The sequence below is a fragment of the Antrostomus carolinensis genome, unplaced genomic scaffold (assembly GCF_000700745.2).
Source record: "Antrostomus carolinensis isolate BGI_N321 unplaced genomic scaffold, ASM70074v2 scaffold16412, whole genome shotgun sequence".
Classification (NCBI taxonomy): Eukaryota; Metazoa; Chordata; class Aves; order Caprimulgiformes; family Caprimulgidae; genus Antrostomus; species Antrostomus carolinensis.
In genome coordinates this window covers 9,015-30,678 of record NW_010301738.1, presented here as the reverse complement: position 1 = coordinate 30,678, position 21,664 = coordinate 9,015, and the positions used below count along the sequence as shown (strand labels likewise).

The window sequence follows — 21,664 nt, the reverse complement described above, 5'->3', positions numbered from 1 at the left end:
ATTTACCATCTAATAAGGGACAGGTTTTAGAGGAAACACAAATTAAACCAAATTTGTCAGCTTCCTGCAACTTTGTGCATCACAACAGTATCCTCACAGTAGTTCTTGTTTTCTTTTTAATGTTTACAGCACATCAGAACTTCTAGAACTCTGACAAAAATAATAGTTAAAATTCTGCTACTGACTAGATTTTTACTTTAACTACTTTGTCCAGGACAGAAATGGCAGCTTTGCACTAGAAGCTGAATGTGCACATGCAATGAAGCAGAAAGCCTGAGTCCTCTTGGTACTCTTAATATACAAACTTGTAACTACCCATCTTTTCTGACTCCAAATGAAAGCAATTAGCAAAAAAGTCTTTACAGTAATGAGCTGTTATTATAGACGAGAGACAGCACACCTAAATTGTAAAAAAACACTGCAGAACACATTTCACAAATATAAGTAAACCAGGGATTGAACAATTATGTGAGGTTCAGTTTGAACAAAGCCTATAAAGATTCCCTGCAGGAAGCAGGAAACTCACATTTTTAGCTTATCTTCTGTCCTCCTTCTTTAACTGTCAACACATTAAAAACATGCAGTTTAACAACCATGCTGAACACTTAATTATAATACTGTTACAACCAAACACTCTATTGACTACAGTTTGAGGCAAATTATGCTGCATACTTGCACCACAATATATTGCAACCAAGAGGTGAAACAGAAAGCAGTGACTATGCCACCTAATGTTGTATCTTTACCTGCCACTGCACATATTAAAATCAGTAATGCCAAGCAGACTATCATCTGTAGGGCATACTGTGGCAGTGACAGGGCACTACATATACAAACTGCTTTCTGTACTATCTGCAGTGCACCACAACAGAAATATGCATGCAGTGCTTATAGGAAAAAGTCAAGACAGACCTTGCCATCAGCCTCAGCAGAAGCAGCAGTAACAGTCTCCTGGGAAGCAGGAGTCAATGCACCTGGAGCTTTAGTAGACTAAGGAAGGTAAAATTGCAGGAAGAAGGGGGGAAAAAAAAAAATTTCAACTGAAGACCACCAAATCTACCTAGCAAATGTCATACACTTTTACCTCTAACTAACATCTTTAAAAATCCAGAAAAGAAATTTTCTAAATTTGCAAGCAAACAGTAATATAAGCAGAAAGAAACGGAAAAAAAAAAAAAAGCATCTCCAAGACAGTTAAGAGACTTTTGGCTTATCCGGCCTTCAATTTCACTTCAGCTCCTATACTGATGATACAAATATGAAGTCAATAAAAAGAAGGATCAAAGGGCACTGAAAGCAATCTCTAGATAGCTACCTTAAATTCATCCATCAGCTGGCTTCTACTGCTTAAAGGCAGTAATGTTAGATCCATTCTGGGACTTTATTTCACTTTTTAAGCTAACAAACGTAATCAACCAATTTCTGTCAGCTGTAGTAACTCCTGTTACAACCTGTGAGGAGCTTAAATTATATTCTGCGTATTTGGATTCTAAATATTTCACACAATATTAAATACCTAATTGTCAAAAATTCTGGCTGATTGTCAAGCCATTAATTTCTACAGCCAGGCAATGTTTTCCATGACACTTGGTTCTTCCACCATATACTTACTTGTCATTGAACTAATCCATAAGCCTGGTAAAACTAAGCAAGCTCCAGAGACAGAATACATGACTGGATTAGGATGAGCAACTGAAAACATCACCTCCACCAACTTCTCCCAAAGAAAGCAAGACTGCAGTAAACTGCAGTTTTAAGAGTGACTTAAAAAAAAAAACCAACCACCAAGTCACTATGTTGGCACAATGAATATTTTAAATCACTGGTTTATCTTTTGAAATCAGTGTGTCTCAGTCATCAGTTTATGCATGCAAATTCTGACTCTGTCTTTAACATCTGCAGGCATTTTAAGCCTTACCTCAGATGACATTAAATTGATAAGTGTAATATTAATGTAAATTTATAGGCAAGTCTTCAGAAAAATCAGACAAAAGTTGCATCTTTGGAAGAAGAAGAAAATAACATTCAACTTCCCTTTTACGAAGTTGAAAGAAAAAAGTCAATACCTGGAAGCTCCCAAGACTGTTACCAGGGCAGCATATCAAAGTTTCCAATACTTACATTGGATCAAAGAATGCACTTGAAATGAATAAACTTCAAACTTCAAATGAATAAAGATCAACATTTACTTACCTTCTCTCGTGGCACAGCAGAAGGCAATTCCCGGGCTAACCTGTTACGCCTTTGTTCCTTTAAAAACAATCCGGCAAGACCTCAATTATGTATTATTCTGTATCAACACACATGCAAGATTCATATTTTACAGATGACTTACATTTTAGAGACAAACACTAGTAATTTCATCTCATCCAGCGTTATGTAGTCATACTATGATTTTATGAAAAACTCAATTATTTGCATAAAACTACCTGGTCAAAAGTAAATTCTCAATATAAAAATGTTTGCAAAACTTTTTGCAACACACTCCAAAATCAAAACTAGAGCCTTTAAAAAACAAGATCAACAGTTTGGCTCAGCATAGATACCCTACAGCCCTCATTAAGCTTTAAATCTTCAAAGTAATCCAAAAGGATTTGATTCTGTGGCCAGCAGGGTTACCTATGATTAGCCCAAAGGGAAGAAGAAGGAGGCAGAATTCACTTTATGGCAAAACAGAATTTGAAGCAATCAGGACAAAGATCGATAGATAGATCGATCTGATTTTTCTTGAAATTAAGAACTGACTGTCCAGTGAATAAGGATAAAATGTTTTACGTGCTCTGTTTCTTCAAAAATGTCAAGGTCCTGTTCAGGAAAATGTTGGGAAAGAACTTGTTTAAGTAACACATGATAATACAATAATCTCTGATGTTCAACTTCACAAAGTCCTAATTTTTGTACTCACAGCAGTTTGCACACACATTGTTTCTGAACTAGATTCAAGAGCAGTCTACCAAGGCAAATTCAATCGCATACCCAGTCAATACAAAATTTATGTATAGGAGAAAGTAAAAACCTAGAACTAAAGAGCAGAAATTATAAGCATTTAAAAAAAGAACAGTACTAGGAAAGAATGTGTTGGATAAGCACAGGAACACAAGAATATTAGTGATGGCTCTCTTAGCCTGATGGCTGAAGTACTGCAACAAAATCAGATTGCAAGAAAGAACTGAGCAGTTGTAGAACAACTGCTTTTATAGGATGATGACAGCAACAAGTATTACCAAAGCTGGGCTTGAAAAACAGAAAGACTACTGAAATTGTAAAAGGCTTATGGGAGATTGATGGAGAAAATTGTCTTAGAGAGACTGAAGTGTGGTAACACAGAGATTCCAGAAAAATGACGAAAGGGAGCAGAACAGAATTAGAACCCGGACAGAGGAAACAGTATTTGTGTTATGATTTCATGAATGAGAGGAACATTGTAGCTATTGATACGTTCTGTCAGAGACAAAATGCAGTTACTTCAATATTAAAGAGTATTTCACAACTATCTATTTAAAGTCTCTCTTCCAAAAATTTCATTTAATAGCCAATACTCGATTGGGTTCCCATCTTATTTTCCAGAGAGAAATACAGGCAGAATTGTTTTCAGTGAAATATCAACCACTGTTCCTGAATGTAATACTCAATATAAATCTAACAAATCAACAGATCACAAGATAAGAGTATACACCATATTTGTTATGTATCACATTTTTATACTTCAAAACGTAGAACTGTGCTTCAATGAAAGAAACTGAAGCATTTGTTCTTTTACCAATTATTTAGGCTCTCATTTAAAGCTGTCAAAAGACTTTGTAAGAGAATGCATTTTCTTACCTCTATGTTGTTATTCATTAAACCACAGGCATCAGCAAAGTCTGGATGTTTGGTATTGATATAAGCTAACTCAATGGCCACCAGATTATGAACCTGCAATGCAATGTTATTGACAGTTAAAAAAAATCAGTGAGTAAATGTACTGCCAGTGAAGAGGAACGACCTACAATGCTGGAAAGCGTAGTCTAACTGTCCATAGCAAAAGACCATTCTTACGGCTCCAAACGCATTAAAGTTCTGATCCAGAAGGCATGAAGGGAATTCATTCATTCATTGCACATTCAGACCTTAAGCCATTTTGGAAGTTACATCAGTTTAACTTGTTAGCTTCATCAAGCTAACCCCTCTCCACCAATAAATAAATAAACAAAACTCAGCAATTTAATGGACGTAAGCTATATGGTAATGCAGTGAGTTATACAGTCAACCTTCAGCCATAAGCCACTTAGATTTGAACCAGCAAGAGACAGCTCACTAGAGAGGACACTGAGCATACAGAACAATTTTTGCTTTTCACATCAAACATATGGAGAGTCAGTAACTGAAACACTGTTTCCTCTCCAATGAGCAGCCCAAAGCAGACTTTAATATAAAAACCTATTTACTCAAAGCTAGATGTTGACTTTTTAGTTCTCACTAGCTAAAGGGCATTACAAGCAAAATCAACATTTTGCCTTGATTTTCTCTCCAAAACGCACAGAGTAAGAACTATAATTTAATTTTCATCACTGCATCCTGAACTCTACAGTAAATATACAGCCTCTGTTACAGTGGAGAGAAATACACCTAAATCAGAAAGACAAGGAGATGTTCAGTCCAAGTTTTAGTAAAATTCTTTTTGGGAAACTGAAACATAGGAGACAATAAGCTGAAGAGGGTTCCCTCCAACTCTTTGTTTTTTAAGTATCTGTCTACTAATGAAGACATTTCAAACCATGTAGATATTAAATACCTAGCTATTTCACAAACGTAAGTTAAGATTCCTTTAATAATTTGGGTTCCTGCCATTACAGAGCATATAGAAGCATCAAGAAGAGTTCAGAAAACACATACTTTTCCCCTCAAAATTATAGTAGATGGAAAAATTACCATTTCATTTGTGACAGGAAGTCTTCTACGCAGAAGACAGGTTACTACTTCAACTATGGCATCATGCAGTTTAGGAAACCTCAATAATTCCTAAAAACAAAACAAAAATTTACTGACGACGCTTCCAGAATTTTTTAGGGAAGTGGGAGGAAAAAAAAGCCTGATAATTACAAACATAATTCTAAACCATGCATTTTTACCTGTGTACTGTAATTGCTACAATGTTGGATAATCCTCTGCATTTCTTCATGAACCAGCTCCACACAGCGCAAACTAGGTTCTTCTAAACGTTTGATTTGCCTTTTTACCAGCAATTCAAATGAAACTTCAGGAACAAACAAGGCAGGACGGGGACCCTAGTTCAAAAAGAGGCAAAAAGCTGCTAAACTGTGTATTAAAACAATATGCATTTCTAAGTAGTATCTGATGAAGCCCAGAATAAATCAGGTCACAGTGCTCACACCCAAAAGAACACTCAGAACGGGTCTTAAGAATAAGATATGTTGCAAGAGTATTTAAATATAAAAGCTATATAATATTAAGTTATTACCTTTAAGACGAACTCCGTGTTAAATAATGATTAACCAGCATCCTTATAGAATCTTGAAGATTTCTACCTACTAATGTCACTCAAGGCTTACAACTATGAACAGTTTTTTTTTCACATTTGTGGATCCAAGTTGAAATGAAATTTATTATAAAGGCAAAGACATTATTTTCCTAGCTTTAGAGAGAAAAGTTACCATTCTTTGTTTGACAGTCCAGAGAATACAATTCTTACTGCAAAATAGCTTGGTTTTCTGTTCAGTATAATCATAATACAGTGTCACTGATTTACAGTGTTCAGGATAATTTGATTTATGACCATGCAGATCAAAACTTAGCTATACATGAAACATTTTTTTACCTGAAATTTCCTTTTTCAAAAAACTAAATGAGCTTTATAAACACAAAGATGTGATATGTCACTTAGCAAGACATCTCTCCCATTACTAAATGCTGGTTTACGTTTTACAGTTGCAGAAGGATAAGAGCAGGCACACAGATCATTGCTGCAGAGCACCTCATGCACTCCAAGTTTGAGTAATTATTGACCATGTAGAAACCCAACAGTCTCTCCACATCCAACAGAACACAGTACAAAAAGCAGACCTCTATATTTGACATCCAAAGTCAAGCTTTAAGAATAAAACATTTTATATACTGCAAAATTCAAAAGTGAACTTACTCTATAAATTCTTAGCAATACCAACTCCCATGTTATAAGACACCCAATCTGTCACATAAACACTGAACCACTGAAGAGCTGTGTCCCTGATACAGAATTGAAGTATCTATGTCCTAGCCCATGCATCTCAGACTGAGCCTTCATAACTAACAGAAGTGCTTAATGCAAAAGAAATGCAGAGGCAGTCTTCCATCATCACTTCTGTAATAATAGCAGCTTCAGCATAGGGTTGCCAAAGCTGGGCCTGAGCTTTATTTCAGCCTATAAGTAACAGTAATGAGATGTAAACATTCACCTTGAATTCACTACATAATAGATAACAGCTGTAAGTTTGGATATTTTTTTTCACGTAAAATACCAAAATGCAGAATTCAACCTCTTCATATTAATGCATTCAGCTGAGATCATTAACTCACAGGATTGAAGGAGCATAAATTTGTTGAAACCTCATCTTTGATTCCAACGTATCATAACAAGGCTTAGAAATACAGAAGAACACTCACAGTAGCGTTTCTAATGGCAGTCAGAATATCAATTGTGTTAAGGCCACCCAGCGGGTCAACAGATTCTAAAGTTCTTCCAAAGGTCTCATGAAAAATGTAACAGATTCTGGCTCCACCACATCTGAAAGAATAAAAAAACCAGCTGAAGTAGCAAACAAACAAAAAGCTCTGATTACATTTTTTACAGTTACTTGGATTCAAACATTTTTGAGTATGTTACGCTTCAGTGTAGTACTACTGCCAATGAAAGCCAGCAAGAGCCACTGGGTTGATCTAACTGCTCAGTCAATATTCTGGAAAACGATCTGGTACTTACAGCTCTGAAGTCTCTATGTATTTTGCTGTTCCTTCAATAGTGTTACAATATTCTGTGGCAAATTTGGTAATAAGCTGCAATAAAGTGGCACTTTTGTCCTCAACAGGTTCCCCGTAGCTGTTTAGTAGAGACTGGTACTGAGCAGCTAAGACATTAATTCTGGTTTTCAATTCTGGCAAGCAATCCCTGATATGATGCATCAGTAGTCTAAAAATAGAAAACAGTCCCTCATTAGAAAGGAGGAAAAGTTTCAGTTTTATCATCTCCATCAAAACAGAGAAGAGATAGAAAATAATCACCTAAGGAAAACATTTACTCAGGAAAATTACAGTAAATTCAGCAACTGAATTTGGAACCCAAGCTTTCCTTAATATATCACTGTACAGCACCAGAAGAGAAAGGAAAGTTAAAAACAAATGTATTCTAACACAGCAATTTTTATCTTAAATTATCTTTAAAACCACACATTTTTTTTCTTTTATTTTACATAATATGTACTACCTGTTCAGTGTTCTAGCAAGATATTTGGTTCCATTTCGATTAGCTAGGGAAGGATACTTCTTTTGAAGAAAACCATACTCATCACGAATGGAATCAGCTACACTCTTCTTATTGTTAATATCCAACTGACTCCTGAAGTTAAAAGGCAGAGTTACACACTAGTTAATAAATGAAAAATAGAAAAGTAAAAATAAGTTACACTTCTGTTTTTCTGAACAGGACATCTGAACAGCTGGCTTTTGCTTTACACACATAATTCATCTTCCTTACACAATAAAGAGTTTTATTTGTTGTTCTACACAGCATAGTCAACAAATCAGTATGGGTAGCAGCTGTACACAGACTAAGCAACACTTATCAAAACTGCATGAGATTTCACCTAGCTAATGCAAAAATTAAAGCAAACAGTGCTATAGGCATATGTAGCTAGCACTAGATTAACACTAATATATACAAGATCTGTACTGGATCAACACTAATGTGAACAGCTGACCAGAAGCAGCCCTCAAACTAAAAAACAATAGTAAAAACAAGAGGCGACACTACTGAGAAGAGATGTCCCTACTGCTTTCTAAATTAGCAGTTGGTTGAGCAGAAGAAGGACAGACAGGCTTTTGAAAAGTGAGCAACAAGCTTCTCACTTGGGTATTCAGAAGTTTATTTCAACATCAAATCCCCTTACTATGCCAATAATATTCATGGTTAAGAATTACTTAATATTAATATCATTTTAAGAACAGCATCAATGTGCCCAGACAGACCTGTTCACTACTCCAATGATGCCAAGTTTGACCGGAATTACTCTTCCCATGAGCACATCCATAGCATCAGTACCAGCATCCATGAGATCCAGCTTTGTGATAACAGCAAGAGTTCTTCGACCTACCAAAAGGAAAACTCATTCACAGGGATGTTTTGTCTTGACTATCATAGCTAAAACTGATAATCTAAAAAGTTCTTCGGACAGTTGCATGAAGCTTAATACTGCAGACCAGCAGAGACTAGCGCAAGAACACGTGGTGTTAGACTATCTGGAGCCCCTTACTAACAGGAGTATAAGAAAATATTTGGAAGGTACTACTTCCCACACAGATCTGGTCAAATAAAAAGGTTTAGGCACCATGCAGTTTGAAATTATAGTCATTACTGATAACAACATACATTCTTGCACACTACCTGAGGTTAGAGGTGTTACTAAGCACTTGTGGAGAAGACTAAGTAAGGCAGGCAGGGGACTCGCAGGTGTGAGTGGACTGAACTTATTTCTAGCGTATATGTAGGACCAAAATTAACAGCAATCTGTTTGGAACTATATTTGAAATACCACTCCCCAATGGAGAAGCTGCTAAAGGAGGCAACAGGCCCACTTCCAGCATAGCACATCAAATATATAGCTGAAAGCTCCAAGAGATTGAGTAGTTTGAAATCCATCCACTGAAGAAGCATTAGGGGATTTCATTTTGCTAATGAAACAGATTTTTATTGAATATGTGTCTGCAGGTTTTTTTTAATTAATACTTAACTTCATATTGGACACTCTGGAGAAAAGAGCAACCTAAAGTCATTAACTAGGTAAATATTGCACATCTAAACAGGTAGGCTAACATGCACAGGATTTGTCTGAGACCTTAATATTTCCCAGGCTGTTGGGTCTGAAAAAAAAACATGGCAAGAAATTTTTCTTTAAAATATAACACACCTTTCAAGTCTAAAAATAAACCACTACCTCAGCAAAATACCTCAGCTCCTGAAACTTTCAGATGAATGCAAGTCAGAGTCTACATTCTTTAGTACTTCAGGTGCTCATTACATACCATTATTCCTACAGAACCTGCAACATGAGCTGCTACTCCATCTTTAAGATTTAGAATTTTGGGAAGTGATCCAGAAATCACAGCTGAGCATTTTTATGGGGTGAATGAAAATGAAAGGGTCTGCTGCCTTGAACCAGAACAATCTGACTGAGAAGGCTGCCAGGAGAAGATGATCTCCCTCAAGGTTATGTGGCTGTGGAACCCATAAAGGCTGAGGCAGACAGGCCAAAGCAGACTTTATCTATGTTTAGAGTATACTTTTGCATATTCTTTCAAATCACACAGTGCCATTTATTAGTCAGTGGTACTAAGAGCACTTTCAACACACAAGAAGCAGGTACCCAGTAGCTTCAGATCTGTTTCAAAGTCATTAGGTAAATATAAAATTATAATCCCCTTTTTAGATTAAATCAAATTAGTCAGTTCTGTCACATAAATGCAGGGCACCAAAATGGATACTGACAGTACATACTATTTTTTTTTCTTAGTAGAAGTCCCTAAACTAACAGCTAGACAGTCAATTACTAGCTGCAGGATGGCATATTTTCTCTACTAAAAGAAACAACATTGGACAATAAAGTATGAAGTCACCCTAACAGACCACTGTAAACTACTGAAAATCTCAAACCCCCAACATTCTGTAATGCTATTTTGCTGCTCTGGAAACAGAAGTGGCTCCTGTGACTACAAAAAGAGTTATCTGGCCTGTTTGCCAGCCAGAAATCTATTAGATATTAATTCCTCACAGCATTCTCTGAGTTGCAGAGACTGCAGCAGGAAGTATAATAATTGTATTTTCTAGGAAATGCAGTGACATTTGGGGTTTTTTCAGTTTTATTTTAGGATTTAATTAAAAAAAAGAAGCTGAATTACAGGATCTAGTTTTTCTTGCTGCTTACCATCTGGATCCACCTCCCGTGCAATTTTAAGAGCTTCTGAAGTGGCCATGTCTGTGTTAGCAGCTGTGACTGCCAGAATAATTGAATTTGGGTTGCTGATGAATTGAAGGATTAGCTCTCTTATTTGAAGTTCAATATCCTTAGGCTGATCACCAACAGGCACCTAGAGATAAAACAACACAGAACTGTTCAATATTGTACATTTATGCCTGCGTGAGATCACTCATTGCAAGTTCATACCCTATACCATGGTATAAGATAAAGTTTTCCAGCCCTTTCCTTCCCCATTCACAAACAAACATGAAAGAAAAGGAAGATCTTGAAAGGTATAAAAATCAAAAGCACTCTTATAGAAATAAGAATAAATTCAAATTATTTCATTGGGGTGCATTAGAAGGGGTGTGGTTAGTAGGTCAAGAGAGGTTCTCCTCCCCCTCTACTCTGCCCTGGAGAGGCCGCATCTGGAATATTGTGTCCAGTTCTGGGCCCCACAGTTCAGGAAGGACAGGGAACTCCTTGAGAGAGTCCAGCACAGAGCCACCAAGATGATTAAGGGAGTGGAGCATCTCCCTTATGAGGAAAGGCTGAGGGAGCTGGGTCTCTTTAGCTTGGAGAAGAGACTGAGGGGAGACCTAATTAATGTTTATAAATATGTTAAGGGTGAATGTCAGGAGGATGGAGCCAGACTCTTCTCAGTGATGCCCAATGATAGGACAAGGGGCAATGAGTGTAGCTGGAACACAGGAGGTTCCGCTTAAACTTGAGAAAAAACTACTTTACAGTGAGGGTGACAGAGCCCTGGGACAGGCTGCCCAGGGAGGTTGTGGAGTCTCCTTCTCTGGAGACATTCAAAACCCACCTGGACGCCTTCCTGTGTGATCTCATTTAGGTCCCTGCTCTGGCAGGGGGATTGGACTAGATGATGTTTCAAGGTCCCTTCCAATCCCTAATATTCTGTGATTCTGTGTGATTCTGTTGTCAAGAATACTTGGTATCCAAGAGCCACCTGCACAACTGTCAGAGTGGGATACGTATGTGTGCATAGGCAGGGAAAGAAGTCATCTTGCCATCTTCATGCCACAGAAAATTATTCAGTACAAAACCTGAACAAACAGGACGTGAACATTTCTTCTAGTGTATCCTCACTTCATACAACTTCTTACACAAAATACACATAACTTCTGGAGAAGCAATGGGGAAAACATTGTCAAACTTCTCAACTACCTGTCTATCTGCAGGTACAACTTCAAAACTTCAAGTGCTATCTCTTGAATTAAAAAGAACATGCAGCACACACAATGCTTCCAATCCCTCAGCTGTATATAGAAAGAGGAAGAAACTGAGTAGATCCACCTCTTAGAACAGTGAAGAGCACCATAAACACAAATCTCACACCAGAAGATGGTGACATCTCAAATTTATATAACCAACTAACCTGAGGAAAGCTGTTTATCTAACAATACAGATTAATGCCAAAGAGTGAACATACACTCCTTGTTACAAAACACGCTGTTCACAATGAGTCAGAAGAGAAGCATTCCACATCTTACCTTTGTCATTCCAGGTAAATCCACAAGAGTCAGATTTACGACATTAGATGAAAAAATCTTCAGATGAATAGGTTCAGGACTGATGCCCTAGAAATATATTACTGAAAATTAATCACTGTTCTGGATTATTTAAATGCACTCTTTAGAAAATCAAAAGCTGTAGTTTCATACTAGAAAAAACTTTCTTCCATCATAGACCACAAAACTACTTGGTGAGGAAAAACAGCCAGGCAGCACATCTGTCAACCAATTCCTTTGTCTTTGGAAACAGTCCTTTTTCCCCCCTCAATATAATGCACAAAAGCTTTTATATTTCAGTAACTGTATAGATACGCAAGAATAGAATACTCGTCGTAATTACACATAAAACCATGTATGTGGAAAAATGGAAACAAGTTTAACTCAAAGTTCCTTTTTTCACTACTATTACGGAAGCTTTTAAGTAAAGCAACAGAAATTTTCTGCATTTTCTTTTAGCTGAAGTCATTTATCTCACAAACACAGTGGAAAATAATCTCAAAATAGCAAGCAGTATTACTGTGTTCTTCATTAGAATAGTTCCACGCTTTTCACTTCTAGCTGCCAAAACTGTTTAAGAAAGGTTTAAGCAGCAAAAGAATCTACAGCAAGACAAAAATGGACAGTGCAACATTTACCTTATTATTTCCCGAAATCCTCTCTGTTTCATTTTCTATTTCCTGACGAATTTCGTCAAAATCTGTATAGATCTGAAATATAGAAAAAAAAAAGTAAAAAAAAAAAATTAAGGACAGCATTCACTTGCCTAATTGCAAAATAATGCTCTCTTCTCCAAGAGACAGTGAAAAAGTCTGTAACTAAATGTACAGAAGGTGAGAGCAAATAAGAATGACTATTAGCCCTTAAACTAATGTGAACAGCAGTCATCAGTGCTAAAAATTACATAATTGTAATCTTGGTATTTAATCTGTTGATTAATACTGTGAGATGGCAGTTATTAGCACCCCATCGATGTCAGACAAGGTATAAAATAGTGTTCACCTAAAGAGAAGTCAAACATTTCTAATTCCATTTCTAATCTAGTTGCAATCCTTTGAAGTTAATAAAAAACATGTAATCTGAACCTCTTCTCACCTCAAAGAGGACAAAGAACAAGGACAGAGTTTCATTTCAATTTTTTTCCACTCTTGTCAAATCCATTCTCCCTCCACCAATACAAAGTAACTTTGCACAGAGCTACCCTTGCACAGGTTCCCTCTGCCTTCCTCTCCAATTTCCTTCTAACGCTGATTAGAAGGTAAGGAGTTTAAAGTAATAAACAAATAATTCATCTGCCAACAAAAAGACGACTGTGCATCTTATTGAAGTCCTAGGTCTTCTCAGTTTCTGCTTCTCCCCCGATGAGCATTAGGCTCTTCCTTTATCTTCATGGCTTTCTAATAAATTTTTAAAATAACTGATTCTTCACTGGACTGAAATGACTTGTGATTATATACTTCCCTGTCTTTGCAATTTCCATTCTAATTTCACCAATGCACAAAAAAAAAAAATCAATAAAATAACACAAAAAGGATTAAGATAAATAACTTGGGAGAATCAATGACCCACATGACAGAAAATCATTGATAAACTTTCTGTCTTGAGTTTAAAAGAGTGTTTCCAGAAGTTTTCTACTCATAAAGAGCAAAATCTTCAGTATTCTGGCATATAGTATAGCAGGTAGAACAATCTCCTTTTTGTGAAAGCCAAGGGAAGATCTACAGAATTAAGTACATATATGATAATAAATTTATGACACTGCTACTCCATCAGAGTAAACATACCTTATTTTTGGTGTGAAGAAATTTACCCCACTCTTCAGCATCTATCTCTGAAAACAAACAATTGATACATGAGGAAGAGGAAGCAGATGTTTCAATGACATTTTTCCAAGAACCTCTCTGTTGAAAAGTACAATGTGACTTTTTTTTTCCAAGCAGCACGAGAAAAGTTAGTCTGCTTTCTACTGTTAAATAGTTCAGCAGAAATAACTTTATGATTCTGCTTATTTAAACGTTGCATCTCATTACTGTTTTTAATTTGTCTCTCTTACACAAGGTCTGTCTTCTTAATTGTGACTGACCCAATCAGCTATCCTACCATTTTTCAGAAAATGGTTTAGTCCATTAAATATCAGCTTGCAACAGAAAACAAAAGAATTACTAGCAATAGGTTCAAAATGTGAAAAAAAAACCAATACCAGATCTTAGCATCTTTTCTTTTACAATGCAAGTGAGATTATATTAAAGCTGAAAGAAAAAGTTAGAAAAACCTGTAGAACCAAAACCAAGCAAACAGAAAATACCTAAGCATTCTGCATAACAGCGAAGTCTTAGGAGAATATGTCTCTTCCCAAATCTGTCAAGCACATCTTGACTCTTATCAGTCACCACTAACGTCCAGAATTACCTGGGGGCTATTCAAGGTCAGTTCCAGAAACAGTAAAGGAGGTTTTGTCAATTCCTGCTCCATAGCGCAGGCAGCAGTTTGAGTCATACTGTGAGATACTCACACTTCCACAACCAGATTTCCAAGTATTAGTGACAAGTTCCATTCCTAATTTTTAGTTTGTGGTCATTTCCCCTCTGATCTCCAATATAGCAATCTGCTCTATAAGAATAGTCTACAAGAAATCTGGTGAATACATTGCTTACCTACAATCAAGTCATCTTTCAAAATACTTTTTCCACTCAAGTTGAATTTCAAGATACTGATCAATAGAATTTTTTTTTTTAAAGGATTTGGGAATTAAAAGTGCAGGAAATTCTATGAAGCAGCAACAGCACAGAAGAAAAGCAAAAAATCATATCATTTAATGCAGTAAGGTCAGAAAACTAAAAATAACCAGATCACAAGACTCAGCAAAATAATCAATCAACACAGTAGCCAAAGTGTATAAGTAAAAGGGTAATCAACAATAAAGTGGCATGAAATGTATGTGGTTAGTGTATATAAGCATGCACTTCATGTGTAGGGAGAAAAAGCAAGTGGATAAAGGCAACCTTTAGAAAGGTGTCTTGCATTTTTCCATGTAGCAGGGTCTGCAGTTAAAGAGAAACAGCATTGAATGATGTTTAAAAATTTTAATCATATTTAATATATCATTTTATTAACTTCCTGTACCAGATTGTATTACAAAGATCATAAATGCGTGCAGACAGATGTGCATGCTATTCTACTACTGATAAGCATCTGTAACATTAACAATATGCACAGAAATAAGATATTAACTAAACACTGATAAATTATGCATATTAATCAGATACTCTATAGGACAAAGTTTACTTGATGATGACTATTTTTATCTAAGCACAGAAACAGCACCATTAGGTTCTGCAAAGCTGAACTTCTTTGGCAAAGGATGTTTCTCATCACTTAGTCATGGCAAGAATGAGAAAAAGTAAGGAAACATTTTTTATGTCACTGGCAGTAGTAATACTGCATGGGAAAGAAATCTGAGGTTTCAATCAATCTTTCTAATGCTCAAATAAAAAAAACAATTACAGTAGTTCTGAGACAGATTTAAGAAGAGACAACATTAGCTATCACCATTCTCAACTTTCAATTTTCCCAAAATACTTATGGAAATGCCATTACAAAAAAACCTTTTTATTGAAGGGTTGATGAGTTTACACACTATACTTTTATGTGATGCCAGTACAGCACCATGGAAGTGCAAGAATCAAAACATACTGGTGAAGACATTTTTTGCACATGCCTGTTCGGCACAAAGTGCAAGCAATGCAGCAACAATCAATTAATCAGTTTGGAAAGCCTAGTACCTCTGGGGAGTTATTTTAAAGTCTTGCTCAAGTGGGTCAAATGTTTATTATCAATGGAAATACACTGATTTAGATGGACTGAATCCATCAAGGAAAAAAAAAAATAAAACAAACTACTTTTTTCCTTACTATTCTGCAGGCACATGAGCTCTGAAGAAACCATTGTTAGGAGGCAGCTTTTGTCTTGGTTGGTAAATAGGCAAAATTACGTATTAGTCTCCAAAATAAGTGCAAAATGAAAGGGCTCATTAGTTCCAGGTTATGAAACAGGTTTAGTTTATTCACAGTTCAGAGGAAATAAAGCAAAATGCAAATACAGCAAGAAACTAGCATATCTTCAAGACTGTATCACTCACCCCCTCTTAAAAACTGAATCTGAGGAAATAAAGGCATAAAACCAGCAAGAAAAAGAAACAGCAAGATACTGCCGCCCTTGCATTTGAAAGATATGGACCAAGAACTCTTCTGATATGTCCCTCCTAAGGAGATTATGTCCTCCTAGGACACACTTTTAGTCTTAAATTACTGGTTTTGTGGTGGCATAGGAATTTGCAGCTAGGTACTAGGCTTAGTTCTACATATCAAGAATTGTTTTGTATAATTATTAACTTTTTTTAACACATGTAAGAAAAGATGCATTCTAGTCAGAGGCATTGCATTTTAACTTTATTAACATCTATGGATCAAAGGAAAATATTTTTTAAGCTTTAACGAGCCACAAGTTTCCTTTGCTTTATTTAACACAAGAGAAGATTGAAGCCATGATAAATGGCTCAGTCTTAACCTCAGCCTTGCTGCATATAAAAAAGGAAAAAAAAAGTTAAGGAATAAATGCAGTCTCCTGAGGTATACAGAAAATCTCATCTGGTCAAAGTATAAACTTTTAGAAGTTTCATTTTATACAGCACGAAACTTGTCCCATTCTTCTGAGGAAGTCTGTACTGACACTTCTTTAATATTTAGGAAAAAATTTCCAATAGCTCTAATTTAATGCAAAGGAGTTTATATGAAAGAAGGAAGAATTTGCATTATTCAAAATGCAAGGATGCTCAAGGCAAGGAGAAAATATTTTAATTAGCTGACATTCAACAGCTCAATGTTCTGGTTTACATGTAGAATGTTTTTTTAGCACTAGTTTCACTGGTAAGTCAGTCTTCCCTCGGTTAAGTGACCTTCCAGAAGCTTTTCAGGCAAAACTTTCAAGTGACTTAATCACCTGATTGCATTCAAGATCTGAGTAGATAAAAGTGTGCAGAAATGACATTTCAGTCATTATAAAATTAAGTATTACAGATTTTAAGAAATTGTTCAAACAGCAGCTATTAAGAACAAAGAGATGCTGCCTTTCAAAAACATACCTCCTGAATAAAGCAACAGTCTAGTTGCTTTTCTGGCTTTTCATACCTTGGAGTGAAACCTGAAAACTTTAATCAATATACTGTAAAACTAGAGATGAATACGGTATTTTTCTCAGGACTACCCTCCACCAAGTTGTTACCTGTTATCTCCTATACTGCAATGCTCCTTTAAGAAGCTCAAATACAGTGCAATGCTAACTGACTTCAGTTATTCATGTGTCTCTTCTCCCTTAGAAAAGCAGCAGTTCGAGTCATAAAAGGCTACCACCATAAAGGATTTATTTCTCTCTTCCCCCCACCCCCAACACTTCATCCTTTCCTACCTCTCTTTCTCTAAATTAAAAAAAATAAATAAATAATAATAATTCCAACTTGTGGGAAAAAAAAGTGCACACCTTCCAATCCCTTATCCCTTCTGTATGTTTCCCAGCCTTGGAACTTTCCATCCTTGATGCTAATTAGATGGCAAGCTCTTCTGAGTGAAAGCTCTTTTTCTCTCATTCTTCTACAAAGCTAAGTACAGTGAAGCTGTCCACACTGTTTGGGAGCTAGGGATAAGGGATTCCTGTTTGCAGTCGAGAGGAAAAAGCTGACAAACTGTTGATTCAGCAAGCAAAAAATCTGTATTAATTATTGCTGTGTTCATATCAACTCTATCTGTTCAGAATTTGAACAATGTGCAGCTCCCTATCTTGGGCAGCAAAAAGAACCTGTAAACTTTTACTAATTGACCATTCACGTGTTCCCTCCTCTGTTCCATTTCTTAACAAATGGATAAGCCACCAGAATAGGTCTCAGCTACAAGTCCAATTTAATAATTCACAAGACCAGGCCAGTTCTCTCGTAAACAGTGCTTCTCTTGCAATTTGATAGGAGAACACCACCGTATGGTATCACCACATCAAACATATCATATGTGCTGAATCACTAGAGGCTAACAACAGTCAGCAAAAGCAAAATGAGACCACTTCCTTCACATCAAACCACACACATCTCTGTGGAATATATGTATCAGTCTAAAATATTATGTTATGAAAACACACTTCTTAATACTTAATAGAAAATTCATGTCCCTCCTATTTTCTCACTATCTTGACTTATTGTGGTGACCACCATATAAGGGTATCACACAGCTCATCAGTGACTTTAAAGATCATCTCTGCTGTTCCCCGATGTTAAATGTTAGAACATCACAAGTTCAAATGTCTGGCTACAATTCTCTCTCAACAATCATTCCCAATGTGCTCTTAAGAATCAAATAAAAAAAATAAACAAAACCCACCCCACAAAAAAAAAAAAAAAAAAAAAAAATCAATCAATCAAGCAAACCCCAAAACCAACCAACCAAAACCCCTAAATTCATATGAACTTATATTCTTCGGTAGCTCACATGCATTAGAAGATGTCAAAATTAAGCTATAGGAGAGACACAGTTTTTTCCTTCACAGTCATACAGACAAGGCAGTTGTCCGTGCTTAAACAAATACCAGAGCAATCCAACGTGCTTCGTGTTAAAAACAGGGAAGCTTTCTGGATGCAACCACTCAGAAGTAAAATTCAAGCTTGTAAGAACCACAGACTAGTACTACTTTTACGTGGATGTATTTATATGTAATACTAGTACAGGGAAGCTTTCTGGATGCAACCACTCAGACAGAAGTAAAATTCAAGCCTGTAAGAACCACAGACTAGTACTACTTTTACATGGATGTATTTTTATGCAATACTAGCACATATCTGGATCAAGCATTAACATGGATAAAGGTGACAAATCACAAAACAGAAATCGCAAAACAAAGAGGCAGTTGCATAGAAGGATCTGTGCACACAGAGTTCATTACCAGCACGTTCAGGAAGCAGCATCTCGAGACTGATATTCTCTTACCCAATATTCAGTTTGTAAACAAGAAACCCCTCATCTGGAGAAAATCCTTTTCTGCAAGACTATGCATAGATCTCTCTCTTGGAAATCCCAAACACAAATTCAACCCTACCTCAACATCCACCTCATAACAAACAAAAATATGACCTGTAATAGAATAGTGACTCATTACAGTATCAGACAGCACAGCCAGGATAAGAGGTTGCCATTTTTTATTTTCTTTCCAAGCTACTTGATCCCATCTTCTCAGATGAAATATCACAACCTGTACATACACCAAACCAGATCAGAGACAAAACCATTTAGACCACAATTTGCCTGAATTGTGGAGGAAGAAGAGGGGCATTTCCAACACAATTGGTAAATCCTGAAGGTTTGCCTGTTCTTACCAAACAGACCAATGTCACAAAGGAACATCCAGAAGAGATTATAACATGTACATCTTACATATTGATTTTCCCCCCAAGATCTAAATGGGCCATGTAGCCTAATATCCTTATGCAATAATATAATTTTCCCATTTTAAATCTGAATCCTCAGATCAAATGCAACCTACAACAGAAGGGTTCTGCCTTGACTCAGAATACTCTTAATGATAAAACCATCTTTTATACCTGTAAAGTTGCAAAGCAGAACAAAACCATATTTTATCCTACAAATCAGAATCAAAACATTCTGAAAAGCACTAGAAACTATATGCTGCATAATGCAAGTAACATAAAACCACATTTAAAGAGACCAAATGTGCCATTTCCAAGAGGTTGCTCAGAGACTCTATGAATTCTCCACCCTTGGAGGTTTTCAAGACCCAACTGGAAGAAGTCTTGAGCAACCTGGTCTTGAGTTCAGAGTTGGAGGAGGATCTTGGACTAGAGATCTCCTGAGATCATTTCCAACCTGAACTGTCCTACAATCTCTCACAATCCAGCACACTGGATTGCACACTAGAAGTTCTTAATTGTTATGAACTCTAATTGTGTTCTCTGCTTGCAGCAATAACAAGAATTGAAGCATAAACCTTTTAAATTGCACAAGAATAGTAACTGTTCTTCAGAAATCAAGGGCTATAAATATTACATGAAAACAAACAACCACAAAGAATTTCTGATACCTTGAGTTACTATTACTAGAAATAAGTTAAAAACAAATTTAACACAATGAGAATTAATAATTATAGCCCCAAGTTTATCATGCCATCAAAAGCCCACATACTTTTTACTGTCTACATCAAAATAGCTAAGACTTATCTTACGATCAGAAGGTAGATTTGCCCCTGCTGCTATTTCATAAGATCAAGAGCACGAGTTAGTATAGAATGAGCATTTAAACTCCCAAGGGTCAACTGAGATTACTTTCTTGATCTGCTGAAGGATAGTATACACTACAGAAGACATAGGCTTCAAACTACACAGATTCAAAACATTTAAAGTGTTGCTCTTGATGCACTTGGAATCTCTCAGTGCAGTCAAATAAGGTAGCATCTATAAGCTACAAAACATGCCCATTAAATTGTTTGCATCTACTACAAGTTTGTTTTCATTTCTTCTTCTGCTCTATTCAGAACTTACCTATTTCCTAACCTCCATCTAAAAATCCACACACTCATCCTCTCAAGGAAAAAACTTAAATTTATATAGCAAAAGAGGAGGAGAAGAAAAACACACAAGAAAATCATGTTTTCCACACTCTAGACAATCATTATCATAATGGCAATGCTTCTTTGGCTTGCTTTTCTCCTAAGTGTTTCCTAAGAACAAACAGGAAAGGTTAAAACATTAAAGACATTTTGAATATCCAAAAGATTTTGACTTCTTGACATTTGCTAAATGGACAAAACAGATGTGACAACAGCTGTGTTTTCTTCCAAGCAAGTTTTTTTTAAAAAGCACTCTTGACTTTTAAGATTACAACTGATTTTTCAGTCAAATGAACAAGAAAGATTAAAAGTCTCTTTCCTACTAGGAAAAAACACACTCTTGGATCACACTTACCATTTTCATCTCCAGCTGTTTTCCGACCATCCTCCGGGGAAACATGCACCAACTGAAGAATAAGAGGTCTCCGGGTGACAACTCCAGTACCTCGTGGGAGCAGATCCCTCCCCACAAGACTTTCCAACACAGAACTCTTTCCACTGCTCTGAAAATTAGAATACAGCTACGTCATTGTCTTAAACATCAAAATGCTGTAATATTTTAGTTTTAGCTTGCTTTGATCACTCCTGCAAACAGCGCTCTATTCTGTCCTCTGCCCAAAGGAGCGTCTGACAGACTCACTGCATCTAACACAGCGGTATCACACTGCAGAGACACTAAAGGACACAAGTTTGCTATAAACCAGTAACTGTACAAGCCAGCTTGGGACACTTAAAAGCCATGTAGATAGATGTATTTTCTACCTATTAAGGCTAAATTAAACATGTTAATAGGTTTCAGAAAAATTAATATATTTTTTAACATTTTCTACCCCAAATACTAATCTCTCCAGAAACATCTTAGGAGAAGAAAAAAGTCTTTTTCTTTATAATACTCAGAAGGAAACTCTGTCTTTCACTATGTCATTTTCTAACATCTTGCAGTAACACTTCACTCTGTAGACTAAGGAATTTAACTTTGTGTTAGTGTTAACATGGGCTGGCCCTGTTAATACTAACAGCAGCATTACACAAAAAGATATTAACTATGTACACTTGAGTACATTAAGCTGTTACAATCTTGTATTCCTTTCAGTTTGTTTTGGTTTGGGGTTTTTTTTGTATAATGTATGACAGCTTCTTAAGTGCAGGCATTGTTTTATACTCTAAATATATAAAAAAAAATATTGTTTTATACTCTCTCCCACTCTCTGTATGTGTATATACACATCTGTAAGTATTTACAACTGAATTGACTGCAAACATCTG

General features: G+C 36.2%; 1 protein-coding gene across 1 annotated transcript in view; it reads right to left on the bottom strand.

The window, feature by feature from the left end:
* Positions 1-20,898, bottom strand: part of DNM1L (dynamin 1 like) — a gene marked incomplete at its 3' end in the record, with an annotated part of 22,184 nt that extends 1,286 nt beyond the window's left edge. Inside the window, exons 1-14 of the mRNA XM_010163584.2 lie at positions 20,754-20,898; positions 13,525-13,571; positions 12,379-12,450; positions 11,723-11,809; positions 10,173-10,335; positions 8,221-8,341; positions 7,460-7,591; positions 6,959-7,165; positions 6,643-6,763; positions 5,112-5,267; positions 4,912-5,001; positions 3,823-3,915; positions 2,194-2,250; positions 913-990 (exon numbers count right to left, since the gene is read on the bottom strand). Of these exons, the coding sequence (XP_010161886.2) occupies positions 913-990; positions 2,194-2,250; positions 3,823-3,915; positions 4,912-5,001; positions 5,112-5,267; positions 6,643-6,763; positions 6,959-7,165; positions 7,460-7,591; positions 8,221-8,341; positions 10,173-10,335; positions 11,723-11,731 (1,227 nt within the window). The remainder of the gene's footprint in view (positions 1-912; positions 991-2,193; positions 2,251-3,822; positions 3,916-4,911; positions 5,002-5,111; positions 5,268-6,642; positions 6,764-6,958; positions 7,166-7,459; positions 7,592-8,220; positions 8,342-10,172; positions 10,336-11,722; positions 11,810-12,378; positions 12,451-13,524; positions 13,572-20,753) is intronic.
* Positions 20,899-21,664: the final 766 nt, after the last annotated feature.